The 23,814-nt window shown below is 41.5% G+C and overlaps 2 protein-coding genes across 7 annotated transcripts in view; one reads left to right on the top strand and one right to left on the bottom strand.

Annotated features, from left to right (window-relative positions):
* The window catches only part of Map7d2 (MAP7 domain containing 2), a 135,845-nt gene that overhangs the window by 106,056 nt on the left and 5,975 nt on the right, over positions 1-23,814 (bottom strand). The window lies entirely within an intron of this gene.
* On the top strand, positions 19,742-20,410 carry LOC104875915 (cysteine and glycine-rich protein 1-like). Its single transcript, XM_033760107.1, is given in 1 exon segment — positions 19,742-20,410. A coding segment is annotated over 1 exon segment (582 nt). The 5' UTR covers positions 19,742-19,802; the 3' UTR covers positions 20,385-20,410.

Here is a 23,814-nt window from a genome sequence, read left to right on the forward strand (position 1 = left end):
GGGTCTATGAGGACCAAGCTGGCCTCAAACTTCTAGGCTTAAGTGATGCTCCTGCCTTAGCCTTCTAAGTTCTGGAACTGCAGGTGTATGCTACCACAGCTGGCAAGAAGTAGGTGTTTCAATCCCAGGTTACTGACAGGCAACTTAAGTCCTGGGAAAAAAATTTCCCAGATAAGAACCAAGAAAACATTAAGGTGCTGAAGCAATATCTAAAATATCTCTAGGAGGTACCTAATATCTGGCCCCTGCTGGTCTGAAGGCTGAGCGTACAAGCCAACCTCCTGCCCTTGTGACCAATTCCAGCCAGCTCCAAAATAGCATGGAGGGGGTTCCCTGGCTGAAACAGACACTGAACTTCTATCACCACGATATTCACCATTTTCTGTTTTAACAAATAAAACAGAAGTCAAACTTCCTCCCCAAACAGCAGGTTACTGTATTCTATTTCTCCTAATAAAGACTACACCAGAATGCAAGAAAGAAAGGCAGGACAGATCTTGTTCTAAGAGTACACTGTGCTTCTCCCTCATGTGGTTTATAAAATTTCACAGCAAGGACTTGCTGGTACTTGTTCCCCCAACAATATGGAGAGGTAAAGGAAGATTGTGTGTGTGTGTGTGTGTGTGTGTGTGTGGGTGTGTGTGTATGTGTGTGTGTGGGTGTGTGTGTGTGCATGCATGCATATGCCCAGGAGCAAACACTGTTGCTATCTTTTTAACACCAAAAATAATTAGCATGCTCATTAAATAGGACCCTGTGTACCCGCTTTTGTCAAGGTTGTTTTGAACAACAGTTTGCCTCAATTAAAACTACCACTGGCTATCCACAAGAAATAATAGTATCTACAATTCCCAGCAAGAACTTAAGTTTAGCCAGATCTTTGTGTAGAGTCCATAATCAACAGTGTTTTACAAAAATTTATTAAATAAAATTTATAGTTGTAAAGATACAGGGAATATGTGGATGCTATCACGTTTGTGCTTCCCATTGCTAACCTGCTGAGCTCGAAGCATAATTACAACATAAACAAATCTTGAATTCCACTGAAGGAGCTTTGTTTAATCAGAAAACCTAACCCAGTGCCTTGTATACAATAGAAACACAATATAATATGGTCTCTTAATAACAGCTACCATTTGAAGCTAGGAGTGGTAGTACATGCCTGTAGTCCAGCTACTTAGGAGGCTGAGATGGGAGGATCACTTAAGACCAGTTCAAAACCAGCCTGGGCCACATAGTGAGACCCCACCCCCACCCCCAAAATGGCTAACATTCAACTTACTCTGTGCCAGGCACTGTATTAAGTGCTTTTTACATATTATTTAAATCTCACAAGCTGGGCATGGGGGCGCATGCCGATAATCCCAGTAAATTGGAGGCTGAGGCAGGAGGATTGTCATGAGTTTAAGGCCAGACTGTACTACATAGTGAGTTCAAAACCAGCCTGAACTAGCTGGGCATGGTGGCACATGCCTGTAATCCCAGCACTTGGGGAGGCTGAGGCAGGAGGATCGCTGTGAGTTCCAGACCAGCCTGGGCTACATAGTGAGTTCCAGGTCAGTCTCAACTACATAGTGAAACCCTGTCTCAAAAAACAACAAACAAACAAACAAACAAACAAACAAAAAAGACCAGCCTGAACTAATAGGAAGACCCTGCCTCACAAAACTAAAATAAAACAAAACTCACAAGAGGGAGGAAAGTGAAAATACAGTAAAAAGGATCAAGATATGCTATGTATATGTACCAATACTCCACAATGAATATATTCATTCTGTATCGTATACAAACATACTAATAAAAAAATCTTAAAAAGAATCTCACAGGGTCAGGTTCCTTATTTATCTCCTTCAAAAAGGAAGGAAGGGAGTTTCCAAAGAAGTAAAGTGACCTGGGTCAAGGCCACATAAGCAGTAAAAGTAGCAGGAACATAGCTCAAACTAAGGATATCTGGCTACAGAAGCACGCAAAAATCTATAGTGAACCAGTATTTTCTGTCAGTAACTATGCTAAATACTGATATCTGCAGATTTAAAATTATAATTTGACTATTAAATATTATTTTTCTTATACATCTGGAAACTGTACATTGGGAAGGTGGGCCTTAGATTTCTGTCCCAGTGCTCCCTCTGAAATCTCAGTTCACTGCTTCCAGTTCATGCACAGATCAGGTATCTCAGACCGCTTCCAGCTCCATTCTATCTCACTCTTCTAGCTTTACAGACCTGGCAGCATAGCCAGTGAGAAGAAAGCCAGCCCTACAGTGACAGAATGAAGGCAGGTGACTTACAGGGGCATTCTAGGGCTCAATTGTGCTGTTTGTTTATCCCTGCTTTTTTGTGATGAATTTTTATAGCTGTGCCCATCCATGAATTTATCCAGTGTGGAAACAAATATAAGGAGGATTTATAATTAACCTGCTAGTATCAGATGAAAGGAGGGAAGGAGAGAGAGAAGGAAAGATAAAAAACAGGTAAGATGGAACAGGGAGATAAGGAAGAGTGGTAGTTTATGTATAACTTACAGAGGAAAAAAAAATCAGTTAACAAGGATTAAAAAAACTGGCCAAAAGTCTGTCAAGACAGAGTATATCTGTGGTTAGAAACCTAGGTCTGGGAGTTGAGGGTAAAAGGGAGTGACTGCTAATAAGTGTGGACTTTCTTTTGGGGGTGATAAAAATGCTCTGGAATTGATTATAGTGATGGATGTACGACTCTGAATATACTAAAAACTGTTGAGTTATATACTTTGAGTAAATAGAATGATTTTTTTTAAAGGAAGAGAGTGCTAGAATGCAGCTTAGTGGTAGAGCATTTGCCTAGTATGCACAAGGCACTGGGTTCAATCCCAAGTACTACCACCACCACCACCACCACCACTTTCCTCCACAAAAAAAAGAAAAGCCGGCCAACTATCAGAAAACTGCAACAACCCATTCTTAAAACATAAAATATTAAAACCACAACTACAAGATGTGAAAAAGGGAAAACCAGAGCACCCTGGTATGTGTGAATGGTATGTAATAACAAAAGCAAACGGATTTTATTTTTGGTCTAAAGCAGAGTAAACTGAGTGTGCAAATCAAATATTTAAGGCATTTATTGCAAACAACCTGCTTCATGTTTACAAATATAAATAGCTGCGGAATTTGGGATCAAAACCAGAGAAGGAACAGAAGCAGTTTCAAGCCAGAAAGGCCATGTGGCAAAACAGATGTAAACAGGAAGGCCTGTCTGTTCCTTTAGAACCAGGCTTCCAAAGCACTGCTGGGGAGTCTGACCCATTTGTGAGGTTCTTCAACATCCCATTCCCTAAAAGAAGGCCTCACGAGTAGCTGAAAATATGTCAGGTAACAGGGGAGCCTTTCTGAACTTCAAGCCTGAAAGGCTCATGCTGGGCAGACTTGCTGCTCGGGATTATATAGCATTTCAAGGATTTTGGTAAAATAACCTTTTTAAAAGGTCTCACACTACCAAACCCATTACTATATTTTGTAAAACAAATATGCACTAATAAAAATATATATTGAAAAATAAAAGCCTCATACTAATCTTGAAAGTCTCATACTAATCCTGAGACCAAACCACCTTCAAGATTCTCTCTCTTCCCCTCTGGTTCTAAGAAGCAATAAGAATTAGTGCCTCGGGCAAGGGATTTAGCTCAGTGGTTCCACTGCCTGCCTGTCAAGCAGAAAGTCCCTAGTTCAATACCCAGTACCAAAAAAAAAAAAAAAGAAAAGAAAAGAAAAAAAAGAATTAGTGCCTAGTGGAATAATTACATAACTTTATGAATATTCCAAAGAGCACTGAACTGTACAAAAGTGAAATTTATGGCTATCTGAATTATATCCTGATTATAATTTTTAAGTTTTTTGAGACAGGGTCTTGCTAGGTAGTTTAGGCTGGCCTCAGACTTGCAACCATCCTCCCACCTCAGTCTCCTGCCTCAGCTTTCCAAGTGCTGGGATTGCAGGTATGCATCATTGTACCTGGCTTTTAAGTATTTTCTTTATACTCAGTGCCAAATACAGAATTACTATATGATCCAGCAATTCCAGTTTCAGGTACATACTCCAAAGAATTGAAAGCAGAAACTCAAAGAGATATCTGCACACCCATGTTTATACCAGCATTATTAATGATAACCAAAAGGGAGAAGCAACCCAAATATCCATTAACAGATTAATGGGTAAAGAAAATGTGGTAAGGGGCCAGGTATTTAGCTCAGTGGCGGTGCTGCCTGCCTCACAAAATGTGGTAAATCCATACAATGAAATATTATTTGGGTTTGAAAAGGAATGAGATGCTTACCAATTCTTTAACAGGGATTACTGATATGACATACCTAAAACAGACAAATGTATATGTAGACAGTAAGTAGAAAAGTGGTTACAAGAAGGTTATGGAGAGGGAGAATGATGAGTTGCTTTTTTAAGGGATAAAAAAGTTTCTGTTTGGCAATAAATAAAGAGCAAAATAAAAGATACATAATTGGATTAGATCTTTTTCAAGTGGGAAGTTGAAATAGGATGGAGAGAGGAGTACAGAGGATGAAAAAAAAGAATTGAAAGAAATGGAAATAGAACTTTTGCAAATGGGAAGGGGACCATGAGTTGGAAGGAGCAGGGAAAGATGGGAGGGGTAGGAGACAAAAAAAAAAGTTGTGTTATGTACATGTACCAACTCCCTACAGTGAATGTAACCATTATGTACTGCAAACATGCACTAATAAAAAAATATAAAAAAAGTTTCTGTTTTGATGAAAAAGTTCTACAACTGGTGGTAATGGTTATACAACATGGTGAATCAACTTAACACCACTGTGTATAATTATACACTTAAAAATGGGTAGTTATAAAGTTTATGAAAAACAATTAAAATTAGGGTTCATACCTCTAAGGATACACACCTAATATTGGAACCTCACAATATGCCACTTCAAAATATATTTCACTGGCATATTTTGACATGATTATTCAGAGAAACTGCAGAGAGAAACAGCTCTGAAAAATATGTCCTTTTGTAAAGCAATATCTATCTTATATTAATGAAGTGAGCAAAAGATGCACATGCTTTCTTTCTTGAGTTCTCCCCTTATCTGCCTAAAACTGGCCTAGGAAAGATCTAGGAATGCGCACCTGAGAGATTTTTATCTCTTTGGTAAGACAATGTCTATCCACCATGCATTCCTCTCCTCAACCTCCCAAAGCTTGCCGCCCCTTCTCCCTGGAAACCCCAAACCTCTACTGCTTTCTGTAACGCAGAATGATAGATATATAAACTTCTCTAACCATGTGTATAAACTGCCCATAATGTAGCCCTGCCACCTCTTTCTTGGTCAAGAGTTTATGATTCAACACTTTAATCTGATCAGAAACTGGCTTGACTACTAAGTAGCTCTGGGGCAGCAGATTAGTTTCTTGGCCTATTCTAGCCTCAGTTGTTTCACTTGTAAGATGGGGGGTGGGGGATAATAACTAAAATTCCTCATAGGACTGACACAAGGATTATATTTGGTAATGTATGCTTCTACTTAGCACAGTGTCTTGCACATAGGTAGTGCTCCATGAAGTAGATGTGCTTTTCTTATCTCTGTATCAATTACAGGGTTCCAGATTGGATACATATAGACAAGAAATTTTTTTGTTTTATATACTTTATCGATACATAAGTCTTTTGCTTTCAAAGAGCTGGTGTCCTACTAAGATAGTCTCTAATTTACTATAATCTAAGACAAGCAATGAAAAGTACCATTAATGGAAATATAAAAATCAACTATATGGCCATAGATAAGCAAACATTTCATTCTGGCTAGAGGAATGGAATAAAGATTTTCCACAAGTACAAGTCCCCACAGCAGGTGATTATTTTAAGGAGGGACAGCCACTTACATTTGGATGCCCTGTGGTTATCAGGTTAGCACTGCCAGGTACTCAGCATATAGTTACTAGAGGCCCATGTCTTGGGCCATGTACTTCAGTTTCTGTAAAGGAATGGTGTTTCTTTCTCTCCTAGTCAGAGCTTAATTTATACTGAAATAATAATTCCTTTTTTAAGGCTCCTTTGTTACCTTTTTTAAAAAATTAATTGTATTGGTACATTTAAGATATACAATGCAGTGACATTCATCACTTATTTTTCCCCATTCCCCTGCCTTCCCTTCAACCCCTCCACCTCTCCCTATCTACAAAGACTATTTCTTTTTCTTTTTCTCATATTAATTCCATTCCCTTCTTTCTTTTCCCTTACCCCTCCCATTTCCCCTTTGCACCTTTTTCCTATTTAACATTATATATTACACCTTTTAGTCCTTATTTACACTTTCAGTTTCTCACACTAGAGAAACTATTAGGTAATTACAAATGTGTGTCCTGAAATAATAATCTTTGTTCTTATTCTTGTCCTTCTATGCTGGGGTTTGAAACCAGGGCCTTGGGCATGCTAGGCAAGTGGTCTACCACCGAGCCACACCCACAGTCCTATAAACTGAAATTTTAAATAGTTGTTCACCATCTGGAAGTTACACAGCCATTAGCATTTCTTTGCTTCTTCCTGTAAGTATGTTGGAATCTAGGTCCTGGTTCTTATCATCCTAGGTGAGCTTTCTCTTCCCATTTTGTGTAGCTTGTATTTTCCCAAAGGCACTGAGGAAGAGAGGAATACTCTTATTTTTTATCCCCTGCTCCTATTTGACACACAGTACTAAATGCTTTGCTTTGCACACTGGCTCAGAGCTTAAGAGAAAATCATCTGACTTTCTGGACCTGTGGAAACTGCACAGGGCTTTTAGCAAGCAAAGACAGTTGTATGGTATGCTAGACATTTTTAAATTTAGGAATTTAGACTGGGAGGTTTTCTAAAAAGGGATGCCAAATGTTTCTACCTGTCCACAAAGGTACAGCAAGAGGAAAGAGATTTGCATCAATACAAAGAAACTTCTAACCCAGGAGGCGAAGTGTGCTCCTTCAGCCTCACAAAATATCCAGTAGAGATCCATTATCTATCCTGAAAAAAGTAAAGACCCAATTGCTTAAAGGGAGAGTTCATCCCACATTCTCTCTCAAGATCCACTCCAGGTCTGCTGGGTGTGGCAGTGCATTCCCACAATCCCATCTACTTGGGAAGCTGAGGCAAGAGGATTCCAAATTTAAAGGCAGCCTGGAAAATCCAGCAAGCCTCTGCCTCAAAACAAATTTTTAAAGCCTGGGGATATAGCTCAGTGGTAGAGCACTTGCCTAGCATGATACATCCCTGCCTAGCATGACACGTCCCTGGGATCAGTTCCCAGTACTACAAGGAAAAGAGAAAAAGATCCCTTCTAGACCTGCAGTTCACAGACTCACAGAGGGAAACTCCAAAAGGCCAATCCCTCAGCCTCTTTGGTCCAGGAAGAGGGGATAAAAGAGGAGCCTGCCTGAATGCATAAATGCAGCCACCTGACCTCTGCACTTCAGATTCAGCAGAGAAGAGTAGATGTCTAAGAAATCACCTGTCCTGTAGACACACACGGCCACAGCCTTGTTCAGCCATCCCAGCTCTTGTACTATATGTACTCACCACAGGACTCAAGTCTCCTCATACCTCCATTTTGCTGTGGCTGGCTTGTTTTATATCAGCTTATGAATCACACAGCTGTGACACTGATAGTAACTTTAATTGGAAGCCAGTAAGCCCTGCACAGGCCTGTCACAGGAACTTCTACTCTGAGACAATATTTTTCTCCAAAGACTGACTCGCTTTTCATCCAAATACTAAACAGCTAGGTCTTGGTAGAAGACAGATTTACCTATGAAAGCTGAGTAAGTCCTCCTCCACACCTGTAAGGTTTCACATACACCACACCCCAGAAGGGCAAAGTAATGACAAGCCTCAGGAATACTGCCAACACCTTAGCATCCAGGAAAGATGAGAGTGAGGCCTGGACCTTACAGCCCTCATGAAACCAAGTGCATGCCCCGTGAAGTAGACTAAGGAATAAAACAATGCAGAAAGTGGTTACTCACATGAGGATGTCCCCACTGGAAGCCACAATCTTGTCTGCCTTTTACCTTCTACTCACCCCACCTTCTGGGTTGCTCTTTTTAGCACCAAAACATCTGCATGCAGCAGCCTGCATCCAGGTACACTGAAAATTCATTTCTACTCTGGCTTGGTCTTCCTCAGACATTCTGGCTTCAAGTTTCCATGCAGGTTTAAGTCTACACTTACAATAGTCCCTGGGGTCCTGAAGGCGCTACTTACCTTCAAGTCTTTCTTTGTGCAAGTGAGAAGATGCAGTATGTTGCTATATGAGCTGAATCCCAGGACAAGACAAACTTGTATCCCTGCAAAAGGTCCAAGACCAGGCTGCCCAGAAGCCTGCCGGAACTGCATTCTCTTCTCATTTGCATACACAGTGAAATCATTTCCAACCCTTAGGAGCTGAGGCCCAAATCTCCTCAAATCTTGGAAAAGACAACAAGCTTCCAAATCTAAAAAACAAGTTCTATGCTGTAGTCCTATTGTTACTGGGGAGAACCTGCCTGAGATCCAGGCGCTGAGACAGAGGCAGGACTGTTGGCATGGACTTGCATTTATATCTTCAGGGCTTGGCTTCTCTGCTGAAAACTGTCCCTCAGTCAACCCTTAGCAGCCAAGAAGCATTTATTAAATCAACTACTATATAATATTAGCTTCATGAAGCAGTGCTCGATTGGGATAATACAGAAATATACCAACAAGTATTCATAATATAATGCAGATAAGTTGCAGTAAAGCTATCATTGGAACAACGGAGGACACACTGCATGAGGCAGTAGCCCTGCATGTACCTTCATACCCGCACCAGAATGGCTGCAATTAGAAAGACTGACAATACCAGTATTGACAAAAATGTGGAGAAACTGGAAATCTCATAGGATAAAAATGGTACACCTATGTGGTAAGCAAAATAATCTCCACACCAATGGATGATTGTATTCCAGTCCCCAGAACCTGTGAATGTTACCTTATGTGACAAGAAGCCCTTTACAGATGGGATTAAGTTAAAGCTCTTGAGATAGAGATTTACCAGACGAGCCCAAGGTCATCACAAGGGAGATGGGAGAATTAGTGAGAGTGAGTACATGTGACAATGGATGTAGAGGCTGGAAACAGAAAATGAAGGTGCTACTCTGATCTTTAAAATGGAGAAAAGAACCATGAGGAAAAAGATTCTCTGCTAGAACCTTTCCAGAAAAGCTTGGCTCACACTTGGGTTTTAGGGTCTCTCCAGAATTAAAAGATAATAAGTCTGTTCTGCTTTAAGCCACTAAGTTTGTGGTCAATTATCATAGCAGCAATAGGCATGAACAAAAGCCACCTTGTAAAAAGGTATGTCAATACCGGCTAAAGCTAAATATATGCTTATATCATGACCCAGTAATCCTGCTCCTAGGTATATACCTAACAAAAATGCATTTACACAGACATCAAGATATACACACAGGCATTAAACTCATAGCATTTTTTTGTCAAAAGAATAAGAAATGGGAAATAATACAATTGTCTATCAGCAAGAGAATGGTAGAACAAAGTGTTTAGTTATACAATGTAATACTATTTAGGAGCAAGAAATGAACCACTGGTACCTGTATCAACATTGAATTATCTTACAGACATAAAGCTGAATGGAAAACATATGCATATGTACACACACACACACACACACACACAAAGATATACTTGATGGAAAACTTCTGCAGATGGCTGGTGGCAATGGAAGTACAATGATATGAATGTACTTAGTGCGCTTAACTGTACACTTAAAATGGTTAAAATAGAAAAAAAAATTTTTGGTACTGGGGATTGAACCCCGGTCCTTGCACTTAGCGAGTCAGGTGGCTGCACCACTGAGCTAAATCCCCAGCCCAAAACAGAAAATTTTTAAAACTTTAAAAAATTTTCTTAGTATATGTTTGGAGTACATGCAGTTTACAATCATCTTGGGGAGTGAGCACATGTACATAATACAGCTTGTTTCTTTTTTAATCCCCTTCCTTCCTTCCTCCTCTAATCCCCCATCCTGATTTTCATACTTATTGATTTTATTAACCTTAGCTCATGTTATGGCATATCATACTTACATTCGTTGAGATTACTAGGTTCCTGTATATGGCTTATCTTTATTCTACCTATTTCACCTTTCCCTCCTCCTCATTCCTTGGTCCTTGTTCCCTTGGCCCTCTTCCCTACTGCAAAGATCTGTTCCCTAGTCCCCTTCTAACCATCATTTATTATTCTCTTTGTGATTTGCCTCAAATGAGAGATATGATACAGTATTAAGCTTGTGTGTCTGGTTTATTTCACTCAACATGTTTTCCAGGTACATTCCTTTTCCTACAAATGTGCAAATTTGTCATTCTTTATAGCCAAGTAGTATTCTATTATAAATAGACATCATAATTTCTTTATCCAATCATCTGTTGATGGATATACAGGCTTCTTCCAGGATTTAGCTATTAGAAATCATGCTGCTCAAACAATCAACAACTGGGATCTCATTGTATTAAAAAGTTTGCAGTGCAAGAGAAATCACCACCAATAGAGCTAAGAGACAACCCACAATGTGGGAAAAAGTTTTTACCAGCTGCTCCTAAGACAAAGGACTACTATCTAGAATATATAAAGAACTTAAAAATATCAGGGCCCCAAATATGAATTCCTAATTCAAAAATGGGCACCTGAAATGAACAGACATTTTTCAAAGAAGTAAAAGCAGCAAATAAATATATGAAAAAATGTTCCACATCACTGGTCCTTCAAGAGATGCAGATGATTCCACCTCACTCCAGAAGAATGGCTGCTATCAAGAAATCAACCACTGAGAGGCTACATAGCTTAGGGGAAAGAAATCAACCAATAACAAATGCTGGTGGAGCTGTGGGGAGAAAGGAATCCCTCTCCATTGTTAGTGGGAGTGCAGACTGGTGTAACCACTGTGGAAATCAATATGGAGATACCTCAAAGAACTGGGATTAGACATTCCATTTGACCCAGCTATACCTCTGCTGGGTATCTTTCCAAAAGAATTAAAAGAATCATACCACAGCAATATATACGCACCTGTGTTTATAGCGGCACAGTTTGTAATAGCTAAAACTTGGAAACAGCCCATTGCCCATCAGTTAGAGACTGGATAAAGAAGATGTGGTTTTTCTATAAAATGGAGTACTACTCAGCCATAAAGAATGAGAAACTAGAGACATTTATAGCTAAATGGATGCACACTGAGGCTATACTCTTAAAGTGAAATAAATAGGGCACACTTGAGTAAATATCAAATAGTTTCTCTGGTGTGAAAAACTAAAAATTCAAATAAAGTTCAAATGGTATAATCGATAGTGTGAAATAGGAAGAAAATGGCTAAAGGGGAAGTGGGAAGGGGAGGGGAAAGGAAAAAAGGGAAAAGAAAAAATGTGATAAAAGGAAAAATGGAAACAAAGTCTTCATAAATAGGGAAGGGTGAAGGGCATGTAGGAGGGGCAGGGGTATGGGGGAAGAACAAGAATCAAAATATATCATGTAAAGGTACAAGATCCCAATATACTGTTTACTTTACATGTACCAATAAACTTAATGGGGGGAACAAACCGTGCTGCTATAAGCATTGGTATGCATGTATTACTGTAGTATGACGACTTAAAACTTTTCTGGGGAAGACACCTACCAGAAGGATAGCAAGGTCATATGGAATTTCTAATTTCAGTTTTTGAGAAATCTCCACATTGATTTCCATAATGGTTGTACTAATTTACATTCCCATCAACAATGGAAAGTTGCCTTTACCACAGCCGCACCAACACTTGCTATTGATTTCTTAATGATTGCTATTCTTTCTGGAGTAAGATGGAACCTCACTATTGTTCTAATTTGCATTTCTCTAAAGGCCAGAGATGTTGAACATTTTTTCATATATTTGTTGACCATTTATATTTCTTCCTCTGTGAAGTGTCTGTTCATAAAATGGTTAAGTAGCAAATTTTATGTTGTATATTTTTGCTACAATAAATAAGGATGTAGGGGAGCTATGGGAAGAACTTTTCATATGCTATATGAGTATATTTTAATAAACTTCAAAAAACAAGCAAAACTATAGTGAAGTGGTTACCTTTAGAGGGTGCTAACTAGGAAGAGGCACGAGGGAACCATTTGGGTAGTGGAAATGTTTAATTTCTTGATCTAGGTGTTGGTTACATAGATATATAGATTTAAAATTTATCAGACTACATATTTAAGATTTGTACAGTTTTAATTTCCAAATTCCAATCCCAATTTTATTTGCATATTATTTACCTGTATAAGCACAATCAATGCTAATGGAAAATGAAAGAAAAGGGAGGAAAAACACCAAAGTGTGTATGGTCAGGGAAGGTTCAGGGAGGAGGTGAGATATGAGCCAAGTACTGAAAGATGAACAGGGTACACAGATATGAAGAAAAAGAGATTCTGGGCAAAGGGAACAGCATACACATGGTCAGTCAGGTGCAACAGGGTACAAAGTGTGCTGAATACTATGAGCTGGTAGCCACTGAACAGAGAGGGGACTGGAATGGTAAGAGGCAGTTCCATCCTAACATGCCTAGAAACCTCATTAACAGTTTAGACTGTACTCTCAGGGAAGTGCTAGGCAGACATCAAAGGAGGTTAAAGCAAGAGAGTGACATGATGGATTCATGACGGGGGGGTGATATACACAGAGGCCAGAGATCCCTAAGGTTCTTGCAGTGCTGGTTAGTGTGACGCAAGGCACTGACCATTGGATACGGTCCAAGAAACGAAGGAAGCAAAACCTCTGGGATTGGCTATAATGGGGGCAGGGTGCTCCAAAGCTGTGATCCTGCCAACAAAAATGAAGATTAGCCATATCTTTCCTTCTGCCTCTTGGATCAGCCATGGTGGATCATGGCATCACAGAGCTGAAAGGCACCAGTAACCCAGCAGCCCATCTTATTTATAGACAAACAACTGAGTTCTATGGGCCAACAACTGTGGTTATAGTTTGTGAAGGGCATGCTGGAACAAGAGGGCCGAGACTTACCTACTTCAGTGAGCATGTCCTACGGAATATGGAATGTGACTAATTCAGCAGTTTTTTGTGTTTGTTTGTTTTGTGGTTCCGGGGACTGAACTCAAGACCTTGTGCTTGTGAGGCAGGAGTGGTGCCACTGAGCTAAATCCCCAGTCCCAGCTGTGGTTCTTGATGCCTCCAAATGCCTTCACTAACCTCAGGTCCTGCCACGGGGTTCTCTGGCCTATGCTCATGGTCTAGGTCCCTGCCAACCTTTTTAGTTCTCCCCATAGCTTCCCCAAATCCTAAATAGCTAATAGTTTCATTTTACGATTTATTAATGCCTTATATGTCAATCTGGTTTTTCCCACTGCATTGTGTAAACAATAATCCTGGCTTTAGTCTTTATTATTCATTGTTGCCAATTTGAAAAGCTGGGACAGGGATAGAGAAGGGCTGGCTGACTGTGGGCATTCCAGGGCCAACAGGAACCAGAAATAAGTCTTGTCTACTAATTTTACCATCATCTTATAGACCTGACATGAACCACAGGAGCTAATTGTTGGGGCACGAGAGGACGGCCTGCCGAAGCACTGACTCCGAGTTCCGGGATGCTGGTTTTCACCAGGGCACAAGTGTCCCAAAGGCAACATGCTGGAGCCAAGTCCCTTGACCTACAAACAACTCCCTAATCTCTTCTTTATTCCTATTTCCGGTTTACACTCCGTTTTAGTCATAAACAGATGTTGTTTTATCTAGATGTTATGTCTTTAGTTTCAACAATGTGTATCTGCTCATGACTGCTGTTAATCACTGCTCGTAACTGCTATTAATCATCAAACTGCTGTGATCGTGCTTTTATGTGTGGCCTTGAAACTGTACTATAAAGACCCTGGGTGAGAAATAAACTCTGCCATTAGCCATCAGCTTTTGGTCATTCATTGTGTCCATGGTTGTCTCCCTAAGTCCCCTCCTCTAGAAGGAGACCTCAACAGCTAACCATCAGTTCTTTTCTTGGTTGCCTACAAGTATGACAGACTGGTAGAATGACAAGTACCAAATACCAGAGCTTGTATGAGGGAAATCAAGAATAGATGAGTTTGAAGTAATTTGCTTGAGATCTGAAACTTTTGAATTTCTGACCCTAATCTGGCTGGGTTTGTCAACGTCTAGTTAGCTGCATAGCACGTGGCTCCATAAGTTTAAACTTTTCAAAATGAGATAAAAGCTGATCGTGGTGGTGCATGCCTATAATCGCAGCACTAGGAAGCCTGAGGCAGGAGAAATGCAAGGTTGATGCCAGCCTGAGTTATATATAGACACCCTATCTCAAAGAAAACAAAATAAAAGATAAAAATAAAAAATCAGTTACTCGGTGTGCAATAGCCACCTGCATGCAGCTGGCAGCTATCATATGGAATAGTTTGGATCTAAAACATTTCCATCTCCATGGAAAGTTCTATCAGACAGCACTATACCTTGTCTTATCTCCTGATTGAACTGATTATAAAAAGCACTTGTTCTGAAATAATCTTTACATATCAAAGAGGAAAGAACCCTTTGTTTTTAAGGAGAAAACATAAAATTAGGCACCACAAAGGACATTCAATACTTCTCAGTAAAAAGGCATTGGGTCGCCTAAGGCCCCTCAGTTGAAACTGAGAGAAAACGAGACAACTAAGAGAGATTAAAGCTAAACAGGGTACCGTGAAACAGTCTGTGTCTCTTACTTAGTCTTCTATAAACAGGATTAATCTTGTCTCAGGAGAATAGGGCTATGTAGAAATTAATGGATGATTAATAAGAAGCAATAATTATTCTTTAGGAAAAATTCGTGACTGATGAAAACAATAAAATCAGATGAAGTGGAAATTTAGATGGGTGAGGAAGGAGAAAGGGGCAACAGAATTAGCAATTTCTTTAAAAAGCTTCTGATCTGAAGATACAACTAAAACTGCTTAATATTGGCTATATAGCTAATGAAAATGATCACTGTTAAATTTTGCTCATAGCACACATCTCTGCTGGGGGAAAATTACCCAAGTGCAAGAAGTGCCTCCAATGAAGACTGATATAATATTTCATCACCAGTTGTTACCACTGACTGGTGTTCAGGCAAACTGAACACATACAATTAGTAAGGAAGAAAAAAGCAGACCCTCTTAAGAGGCGATACTACATGCACAGTGCCATTTCCCTCTAGTCAGTGGAGTGCTCACAATGCACGCTTAGCACTGAAAGAAGAGAACGTACAGGAATCCCCTTGGAGCAGAGGTTGTTTTAAAAAATAAGCACAGCAGGAAAATTCTACTTTGCCCAGCTTAAAATTCTGATAGTTATTTCAAGTTAATGGCATATATTAGGGTGTTGTTTTAAAACAGGGACACAGAACACTGCTTAATAAAGGGCTTCTGGTGCTTGGAGAAACACTCCAGCTGCAAGGGCATTTTCTGTTCTGTATTTATTACTTTCAGGTGTTCATTTATGCACTCCCCCCCCTCCCTGCAGGAGGGAGTAAAGCTGCTTATATAAAATCCAGCAGAAAAAAATATGGAAAGTGGGCAAGAAAAAGAAAAGCAAAGGTAAGGACAGAAAAAATGAACTGAAAAGAAGTTAATACAAAATATCTATCAAAGCAACCAGGACACTACACTGGTTGGCTTGTTAAACCAACGGTCAACTCTTTAAAAATTTTTTTTTAAATTTCATTTGTACATGTTTGCAGTTCATGTAGTTTACAATTGTCTTGGGGAGTGGTTAGATGTACATATTACAGCTTGTTTCTTTTTTTTAAATTTGCTTTCCCTTCCCTTTCCTTCCCTTCCCCTCCCTCCTTCTCCAGTTCCCATACCCCATTTTTCATTCTTATTGGTATTATTTGTCTTAGCTATAGCCATACCACCCTGAATGTGCCCAATCTGATCTATTATTTGTCTTAGCTCATGGTATGGCCTATGTGTACATTAATTGGGGTGATTAGGTTCCTGTACATGTCACATCTTTTATTCTTATTTCCCCTTCCCCTCCTAGTCACCCCTCACCTTTGTTCCCTTGAACAGTCAATTCTTAAGGACTGTGTCCAAAATTAAGATGGACTAACTACTCTGGGGACAACCTGGTCTGGGAAAGGACTTGTCCTGTGGGTCCTGAAGCAGATGCTGCGTAACTGGTCTTGCCCAGTAAGGCCTTTTATACCCAACATGAGCTCTCTCACAACAAACCTTAGAACAACAGAGCCAGAACTAGCCCAGAATACACTGGAACTGCCTAACAATGTAGTTCCCAGAGTCAGGGCATCTGTCCTAACAGACTGGTCAGAATTATCGGGTAGCTTCCATAACAAGACACTAGAAAGGTGCTGGAGACACCTGTAGTCAGGTTCCAGTACCCACCTGCCCAGTGTGCAACACAGGCCTGAGACAAAAATACACTAAGAGACAGAACTAAGAGAGAGAAAGTGGGGTGCCAGCATGACCAATGCTGGTGTAACTGACAAAGGCTCTGGGTAGTTCCAGGTGCTGACTTTTATTGGCAATCAATTGGGGTAAGGGTGACATGTGGTTTCTATAGAAATTAATGCAAACAAGGCTCAGTAAGGACAAGACAAAGCATTCTCGAATTAGGAAAATAATAGACAAAATATATTATTGTAAGCAGAACATTGTCCTAGTAAGGTTTTAGTTGTGGGAATAGAATTTGGGTGTGAGTTACTCTGACCTTGGCAAGTAGGCATCAGCCAGACTTGCTTCTATGAACAAGCCAATTGTGAGGTTAACTATTTACTGCCTGCCTTGGGCATACTCAATATTACAGTCCTAAAAAGAAAAAAAAAATTACAGTCCTCTGCATAAAGGAATGGTATTTGGCCTGGGGATGAGCAGATCCAACATCACAGAGCCCATGACATCCAGACCCTGCCCTACCCAGCAGTGGGGGATTCCTCAAGGGACCCCAACATAAAACCTGGAAGATCCTGAGCTGGTTAACATGGCTCTCTCCTTCCACAGTTACAGTTGTGTAGATTTTTTAAAAATACTGTTTTCTTTCAATAACAGTCTAACAATTACCAAACCCAGCCCATTTCCACAGCCTGTCAGATCCCCAAGACAACAATCTGTATAAGGACCCCACCAGTCACAGCCCCAGTGCACTCCCCTTGCCCACACTGGGAAAATCAAAAGCAGTTTCTTCCTTCAAAGAATCCAGGGTTCCAGCCCTACTCTGTCCCACTGCAGGGGAGACCATTTATCAGAGCACCTTTCCATTTCTATGTGCTTATCGACGCAGAGGAAATTGGCGCTGGGCTCAATACCACACCTTTATACCATACTTGACAACACCTTAACCACACTCAATACCATGGCAGCGTAGTGCCCATGAGGTCCAATCTGGACCACAGAACTCTGCCATGATGGAGACAGTCTAGATTGGTGCTGTCCAAATCAGGAGCCACCAGCAACAGTTGGCTACTGAGCATGCCTAGTCCAAATGGAGACATGCTAGAAGTATGACATACAGACAATGTCAGATGTATCATTAATAACTTTTACATTAACTATACATTGAAATATTTTGGATATATTAGGTTAGACAAATTATACATTAATTTCACCTGTTTTTCTTTTAAATGTGGCTACTAGAAAATTTTAAATTATGCATATGTTGCTAGAATTCTTAGCCAGCACTGACCTATCCTATTAGTATTTTTCTTTAAGTTGACTTTTATTTCTACTTCTTACTCATCCTGACACTATTCATGAAACCATGGTTTGATACATCAGTTGTATTTTTATAATACAACTAAAGAATCCATTGAACTATTAATCCAAAGTTGAAAAGATGTTTGTCCATCTGCAACATAAAACCTTCTTATGGCCAAACTCTCTAGAAAATGCTGGCCCATAGCAGAGCTGCCCAAAGCATGAGTATATGTGGCCTATATATGAATGCTAATCTCCTTATTGTTCATTATTAGTCCATGATAAAGACACTAACTGGCAGTATACATTTAGAAACATTTACAGTAATTTAAAAGAGTAATTTCATGTTTATTGGCATCTTTGAATCTAATATTTAATAGAATCTAAAATTTACAAATTAGGATTTGTAATTTTCATGTCTTTTATTTTTTCTAATTAAGTCCTCTTTATTCTATTTTACCAAGATATTAACCAACAGCAGATTAGAATTTAAAAAGAACCCAAATTTGGTTCTTGACCAAAATTAGTTTCAGAGACACCAGGCTGAAGTATCACAATTTTCTTCAATTCTTTCAGAGATGGCCCAAAGGTACAGCAAAAGCCTTAATGCTCAATCACATCCAATATAACTCCCTAGCCAGAAAAAGCTGTCTCAGAGATCCTCAATATTAAAGGCAGAAAAGGATGGGAGCCAATTCCTAGAAGACCAGGGAATTCTATTAAATAGAATGTCTCTCTGGACATGGTGGCACACGCCTGTAATCCCAGCACTGGGGAGGGAGGCTAAGGCAGGAGGATCACTGCAAGTTGGAGGCCAGTCTGGGTAATGTAGCGAGTTCAGGGTCAGCCTGAACTACTAAGTGAGACCTAAAAAAAATCTCATTCCAGTCACTTAGGCTTCCTATCACTGCAGAAACAGGATGTTACTAGTTTAGAAAGCAAGGTCCCTGATCACACACCAATAAATGGAATGTCTCTTCCTCTAAGCATTTTAGTTAATATTTTTGCTATAATTCTATGGAATAAGGTCCTCATGACAAATGGGGAGATTAAACAATTCTGTCCTAAGGAAAAGATACACAATATCCTTGGTAAGATGTGCATAGACAATACTGAGAATGGTCCAGAAAATATGGAAGGCACAGCCTGTGTGCAAAACAAGGTTGTTAATCATCTGTGGAGACACAGTAGCATGAAGATTAAAAATAACTCTAGTGTTGGATCTACTTGGATGTAAAGCCTGGCCTGGCATTTATTGTGTGTTCTTGGGCAAATTACTGGATCTTTTAAAATTGTCATGTATTTATCCACTGCAGTAGAAATTTCAAACAGGAACACTATCCATTCCTCTTAGGGGGTGGAGTCTATTTCCTCTCCCCTTAAATCTGGGTTGGCCTTGTAGCTTGCTTTGACTATCAGATGCAGCAAAAGTGACATTCTGAAGCTAGGTGTGATGGCACTCACCTGTAATACCAGCTATTTGGGAGGCTGAGGCAGGGGAATCATAAATTCCAGGCTAGCCTGGGCAACTTAGTGAGATCCTGCCTCAAAATAAAAATTTAAAAAGGGGTGAAGATGAAGCTCAGGGGTAGAACACCTCTTGTTTCAATCCCAGTACTGAAAAAATATGACATTCTGGCACTTCTAGACCAGACCTCAAGAGAACTGGCAATTTATATTTTTCTCACTCTTGAAGCACAGCTTCTATACTGTTAGGAAGTTCAGGACAGACTTCCAGCAGTTAGACATCTGGACACTGAAAGGCCATCTTGGACATTTCAAGCCCAAATGAGCTCCCAGTTGACTGTTGTGGCAGGAGTGACTCCAGGCGTCCCAAATGGAACAGAAAAATAGCTCAAATAGCCAGTCATCACCCAGAATTGTGAGAAATTATGTTTTGGAGCAAATCATTATATCATAATAGATATCTGAAACAGCTCTAAAATTGGGGGAAAAAAGCAGTATAAAGGTAGTTGTAAGAAAGGAAATAGGGAACAAAATGGCGCTCAGGCCGGGCGCACCCAGCCACAGCTTCCCACAGCGCCTGTCCAGCGCCGACGCCCAGCAGCTGCCAGAATGCCGAACTGGGGAGGAGGCAAGAAATGTGGGGTGTGCCAGAAGACGGTTTACTTTGCCGAAGAGATCCAGTGTGAGGGCAACAGCTTCCATAAGTTGTGCTTCCTGTGCATGGTCTGCAAGAAGAATCTGGACAGCACCACTGTGGCTGTGCATGGAGAAGAGATCTACTGCAAGTCCTGCTACGGCAAGAAGTATGGGCCAAAAGGCTATGGCTATGGGCAGGGCGCAGGCACACTGAGCACTGACAAGGGGGAGTCACTGGGCATCAAGCATGAGGACGTCCCTGGCCACAGGCCCACCACCAACCCCAATGTGTCCAAGTTTGCCCAGAAGATTGGTGGCTCTGAGCGCTATCCTCGTTATAGCCAAGCCGTCTATGCTGCGGAGAAGGTGATCGGGGCTGGGAAGTCTTGGCATAAATCCTGCTTCTGATGTGCCAAGTGTGGCAAAGGCCTCGAGTCAATCACTCTGGCAGACAAGGATGGCGAGATTTACTGCAAAGGATGCTATGCTAAAAACTTCGGGCCCAAGGGCTTTGGCTTTGGACAAGGAGCCGGGGCCTTGGTCCACTCTGAGTGAGGCCACCACCACTGACTGCTGCACCCGGCCTCTCCCATGCTTTCCATCGACATTTCCCTCCCAGCTGCCATGGAGACCTCTGGGGTTCTCTCACTTAGCGCTGCCGCACATTACTAATGACTTGAACCTGGGCATCTGGCTCCCTTTGATTTGGGGGTCTGCCTGAGCTCCCGTCCCACTAAGGAGCTCCCTCTGCCCGGCATCTGACACCGTTACCATTTGGAGACACCTGTCTCTGTGGTCTCAGTGGGACCAGGCCCTCTCCCCACACTGCACCCCACAGACCCCAGCCTCTTCCCTGTCATCGGCTGGCCAGGACTCCCGAGACCCCATGTCAAAGCCCAGAGGAAGAGCAGCAACAGGCTGGAGGGGCAGGAAAGCAGGACCAAGATGGGGTGAGGAAAGGCTGTGGTTTACTGGGTCCCAGGCATCCTCTGTGGGAAAGGGGGTGGGCTCCTGGGTGTCCCTCAGAAGCTCAAGGAGTCCCAGCTCAGGTCACTAGGGAGGCAGAGAAGCATGCAGACAGGATCATGGGCCACAGAAAGATACTACCTGCTTCTCTAGGCCTCCTGCCCATGAGTCACTGTGGAACTGGTGTCCTTCCATGTGAGGCTGGAGAACAACCCAGGTGTGGGGACCCCAAAGTCAGGAGGTTGCCTGATCCTCCTCAGTCATCTAGTTCCCTGTTTGATGGGGGGAGATCATAATGAAACAGTTCCAACCCACATTTGCTTTTATCAGGGGTCCAAAGCCCAAGGTAGTTAGCCTTGACCTGACCTTGGGTCTGAAACTGTAGGGACAGCTCCTCCCTGACCCTGTTTCAACCCAGCCCAGATCAGTGCTCTGTCCTAGCCATGCCAGACTGATTATTCCTCAGATGTGGAGGGAGGCAGACTTACCCTCACCTTCCTACAACACCGCTTTCCCAGTCCTCAGATCTCCTCTACAACCTGGACCCTGCCCTTTCCACCTCACCCTTCTGCAGGGCCTTTAGCCACAAGGCCCCACCTTCCTCCCAGACCCCCAGGTCAGCGGGCAGCAGGAGGAAGAAGAAGGGGCCAGGCCTGTATGTCCCAGGGGCTGAAAGGACAACACTGTAGCTGTCAAGTGCAAGGGCCTCAGGCATGGTTGTACTCAAGTGGATTTCTCATCCGGTCAATAAAGCTGTTTAGAACAGGAAAAAAAAAAAAAAAAGAAAGGAAATAAAATGATGTATAGGGTCGGGGATTTAGCTCAGTGGTCTCGCTGCCTACTTTGCAAATGCAAGGTCCTGAGTTTGATCGCCGGTACCAAAAATAAATAAATAAATAAAAATAAAATAACATATAGTAAGAGCTGATGATTGGGCTGGATGTGGTGGTTACATGCCTGTGAACTCAACACTATGGAAGGCCGAGGCAGGAGGACTGCAAGTTCCAGCTCAGCCTGAGCAACTTATAGTGGTGCTTAGTACAGTAAGTGCTCAACATTTAGCAGGAGTTACCACCAGTATTGGGGAATTAGAAGTAATATGTGTGTGGTAGTACATAACTGTACATTGCTGGGGAAGTTTGCAGTCAAGTTCTAAGTGTTTTACCGGCCCTGAGGAGTAAGGTTGCACGGGAGATGAAATGGCAAGGCTTCAGGGCAAAAGCAATTATAGGACCTGAAGGATGGTTTCTAAACCTCTGGTTCTTAGAAACTCACCCATGGCCTTCTAGGTGACCACAACATGTGTATGCACCAAAAGCTGAGGACTGCCAGGGAATATGCCCAGAAGGCTTTATATAGACAGAGTAGAACAGTGGATAGGTGAAGGAGAATGAGGAATGATGGCTAATTGGTACAGGGTTTCTTTGCAGGGAGATGAAAATGTTCTAAAATGTTCTGTGCTAATGACCATACCACTCTGTTGAGTACACTAAAAACCACTCAACTGTGCATTTGGAGTGGGTGAAATGTATATCAATTTTATCTCAATAAAGCTGTTGTTACAGAAATGAGGGAAGGATAAAAATGAAAGGCTGAAGTGACAAAGGAGCAAGATAGGTTCCAAAGAGTTGTCTGGGGGCCGCAAGGCACAAGCCCTTACTACTGAAAAGAAAAAGAAGTATTTTCAGATGGTGAATGAACCCAGCACTAGCTAGAAGTTATGAACCCTGGACAGACCCTGCCATCCCAAGGAATCTCAGGCATTTGGCATGATCATGATTCCTCACTTTGCACGTGTGTACCTCATGCATACCTGTTTTTCATTTGCTTAAATCACAACCTTAACTCTGCTCATTGAAAGGCTTTTTAAAAGGGAAAAGTACTTAGGCAAGAAGTAAACAAATGCTTCCCAACAGAAAAGCAGATCAGAGCTTGTATTCAGACTGATCTCAGAGGCAGATGCAGGGGGAATCTAGAAGTCTAATTTGCCCCAAAGCTTCACATGATGAGATGGTGAAATCCACATTCCAAGGTGTGAGGCAGAGTGAGTGATTCTCTGCACCCCAATCACCTGTTCTTTCTTTTTCTGGTACAATTCTTTCCAAAGAGGCTGGAGAGCAAGGCCAGGGGAAGTTTTCAAGTCTAAGCTAACTCAAGCCAGGTATGGTCGCATGTGCCTGTCATCCCAGCACTAGGAGGCTAAGTCAGGAGGATCCCCATGAGTTCGAGGCCAGCTTGGGCTAGAGTGAGTTCAAGGTCAGCCTAATACATAGTGAGACCCCCATCTCAAAAAACAAAAGCAGGGGGCTGGGGATTTAGCTCAAAGGTTCTGCCACCTGCTTCACAAGCACAACAAGGACCCGAGTTCAATCCTCAGTACCACACAAACACACACACACACGCGCACGCACACACAAGCAGGGCCAGGGATTTAGCTCAGTGGTACTGCTACCTGCCTCGCAAGTGCAAGGTCACGGGTTTGATCTCCAGTATCAAAAAAAAGCAAAAACAAACCCTAACTCAGCACACAAACAGTTGCCCAAAACCAGGCAACACTATCCTATCAGCAGGCACAGTATCTCATCAAATCCATCCCAAAGTCTTACTAAGACATTTACCAGTGTCACCCAGAAATGCATCCCTGTATTTCACCTACACAAATCAACCCTGTGAATTTTTCTTTTTTAAGTCAGTCAATGTAATTACTACAGAAGATGAGATACTCTTTTAAAAAAATCACTGAAGAAGGTAGACTATTTGAAAAAGAAGAAATGACGCAGCTGAGGACGTAGCTCAGAAGTAGAGCACGTTTAGCCTGAACAAGGCCTTGGCTTCAATCCACAGCATCATACTACACCCTCTTCAAAAAACAGAAATGACAGTGTTCGGGCCCAGACACTTCAACTCAAAATATGAATGTAGAACAGAATATGCCACTCCAAAATTGCTTTCTTCAGCATATTTTGGGATCCTCATTCTAAGAGATGTAGAAGTAGCTCTTTTAAGCAGTTTTGTAGAA

This window comes from Fukomys damarensis, unplaced genomic scaffold, assembly GCF_012274545.1.
Source record: "Fukomys damarensis isolate Sample0158 unplaced genomic scaffold, DMR_v1.0_HiC HiC_scaffold_39, whole genome shotgun sequence".
Lineage (NCBI taxonomy): Eukaryota > Metazoa > Chordata > Mammalia > Rodentia > Bathyergidae > Fukomys > Fukomys damarensis.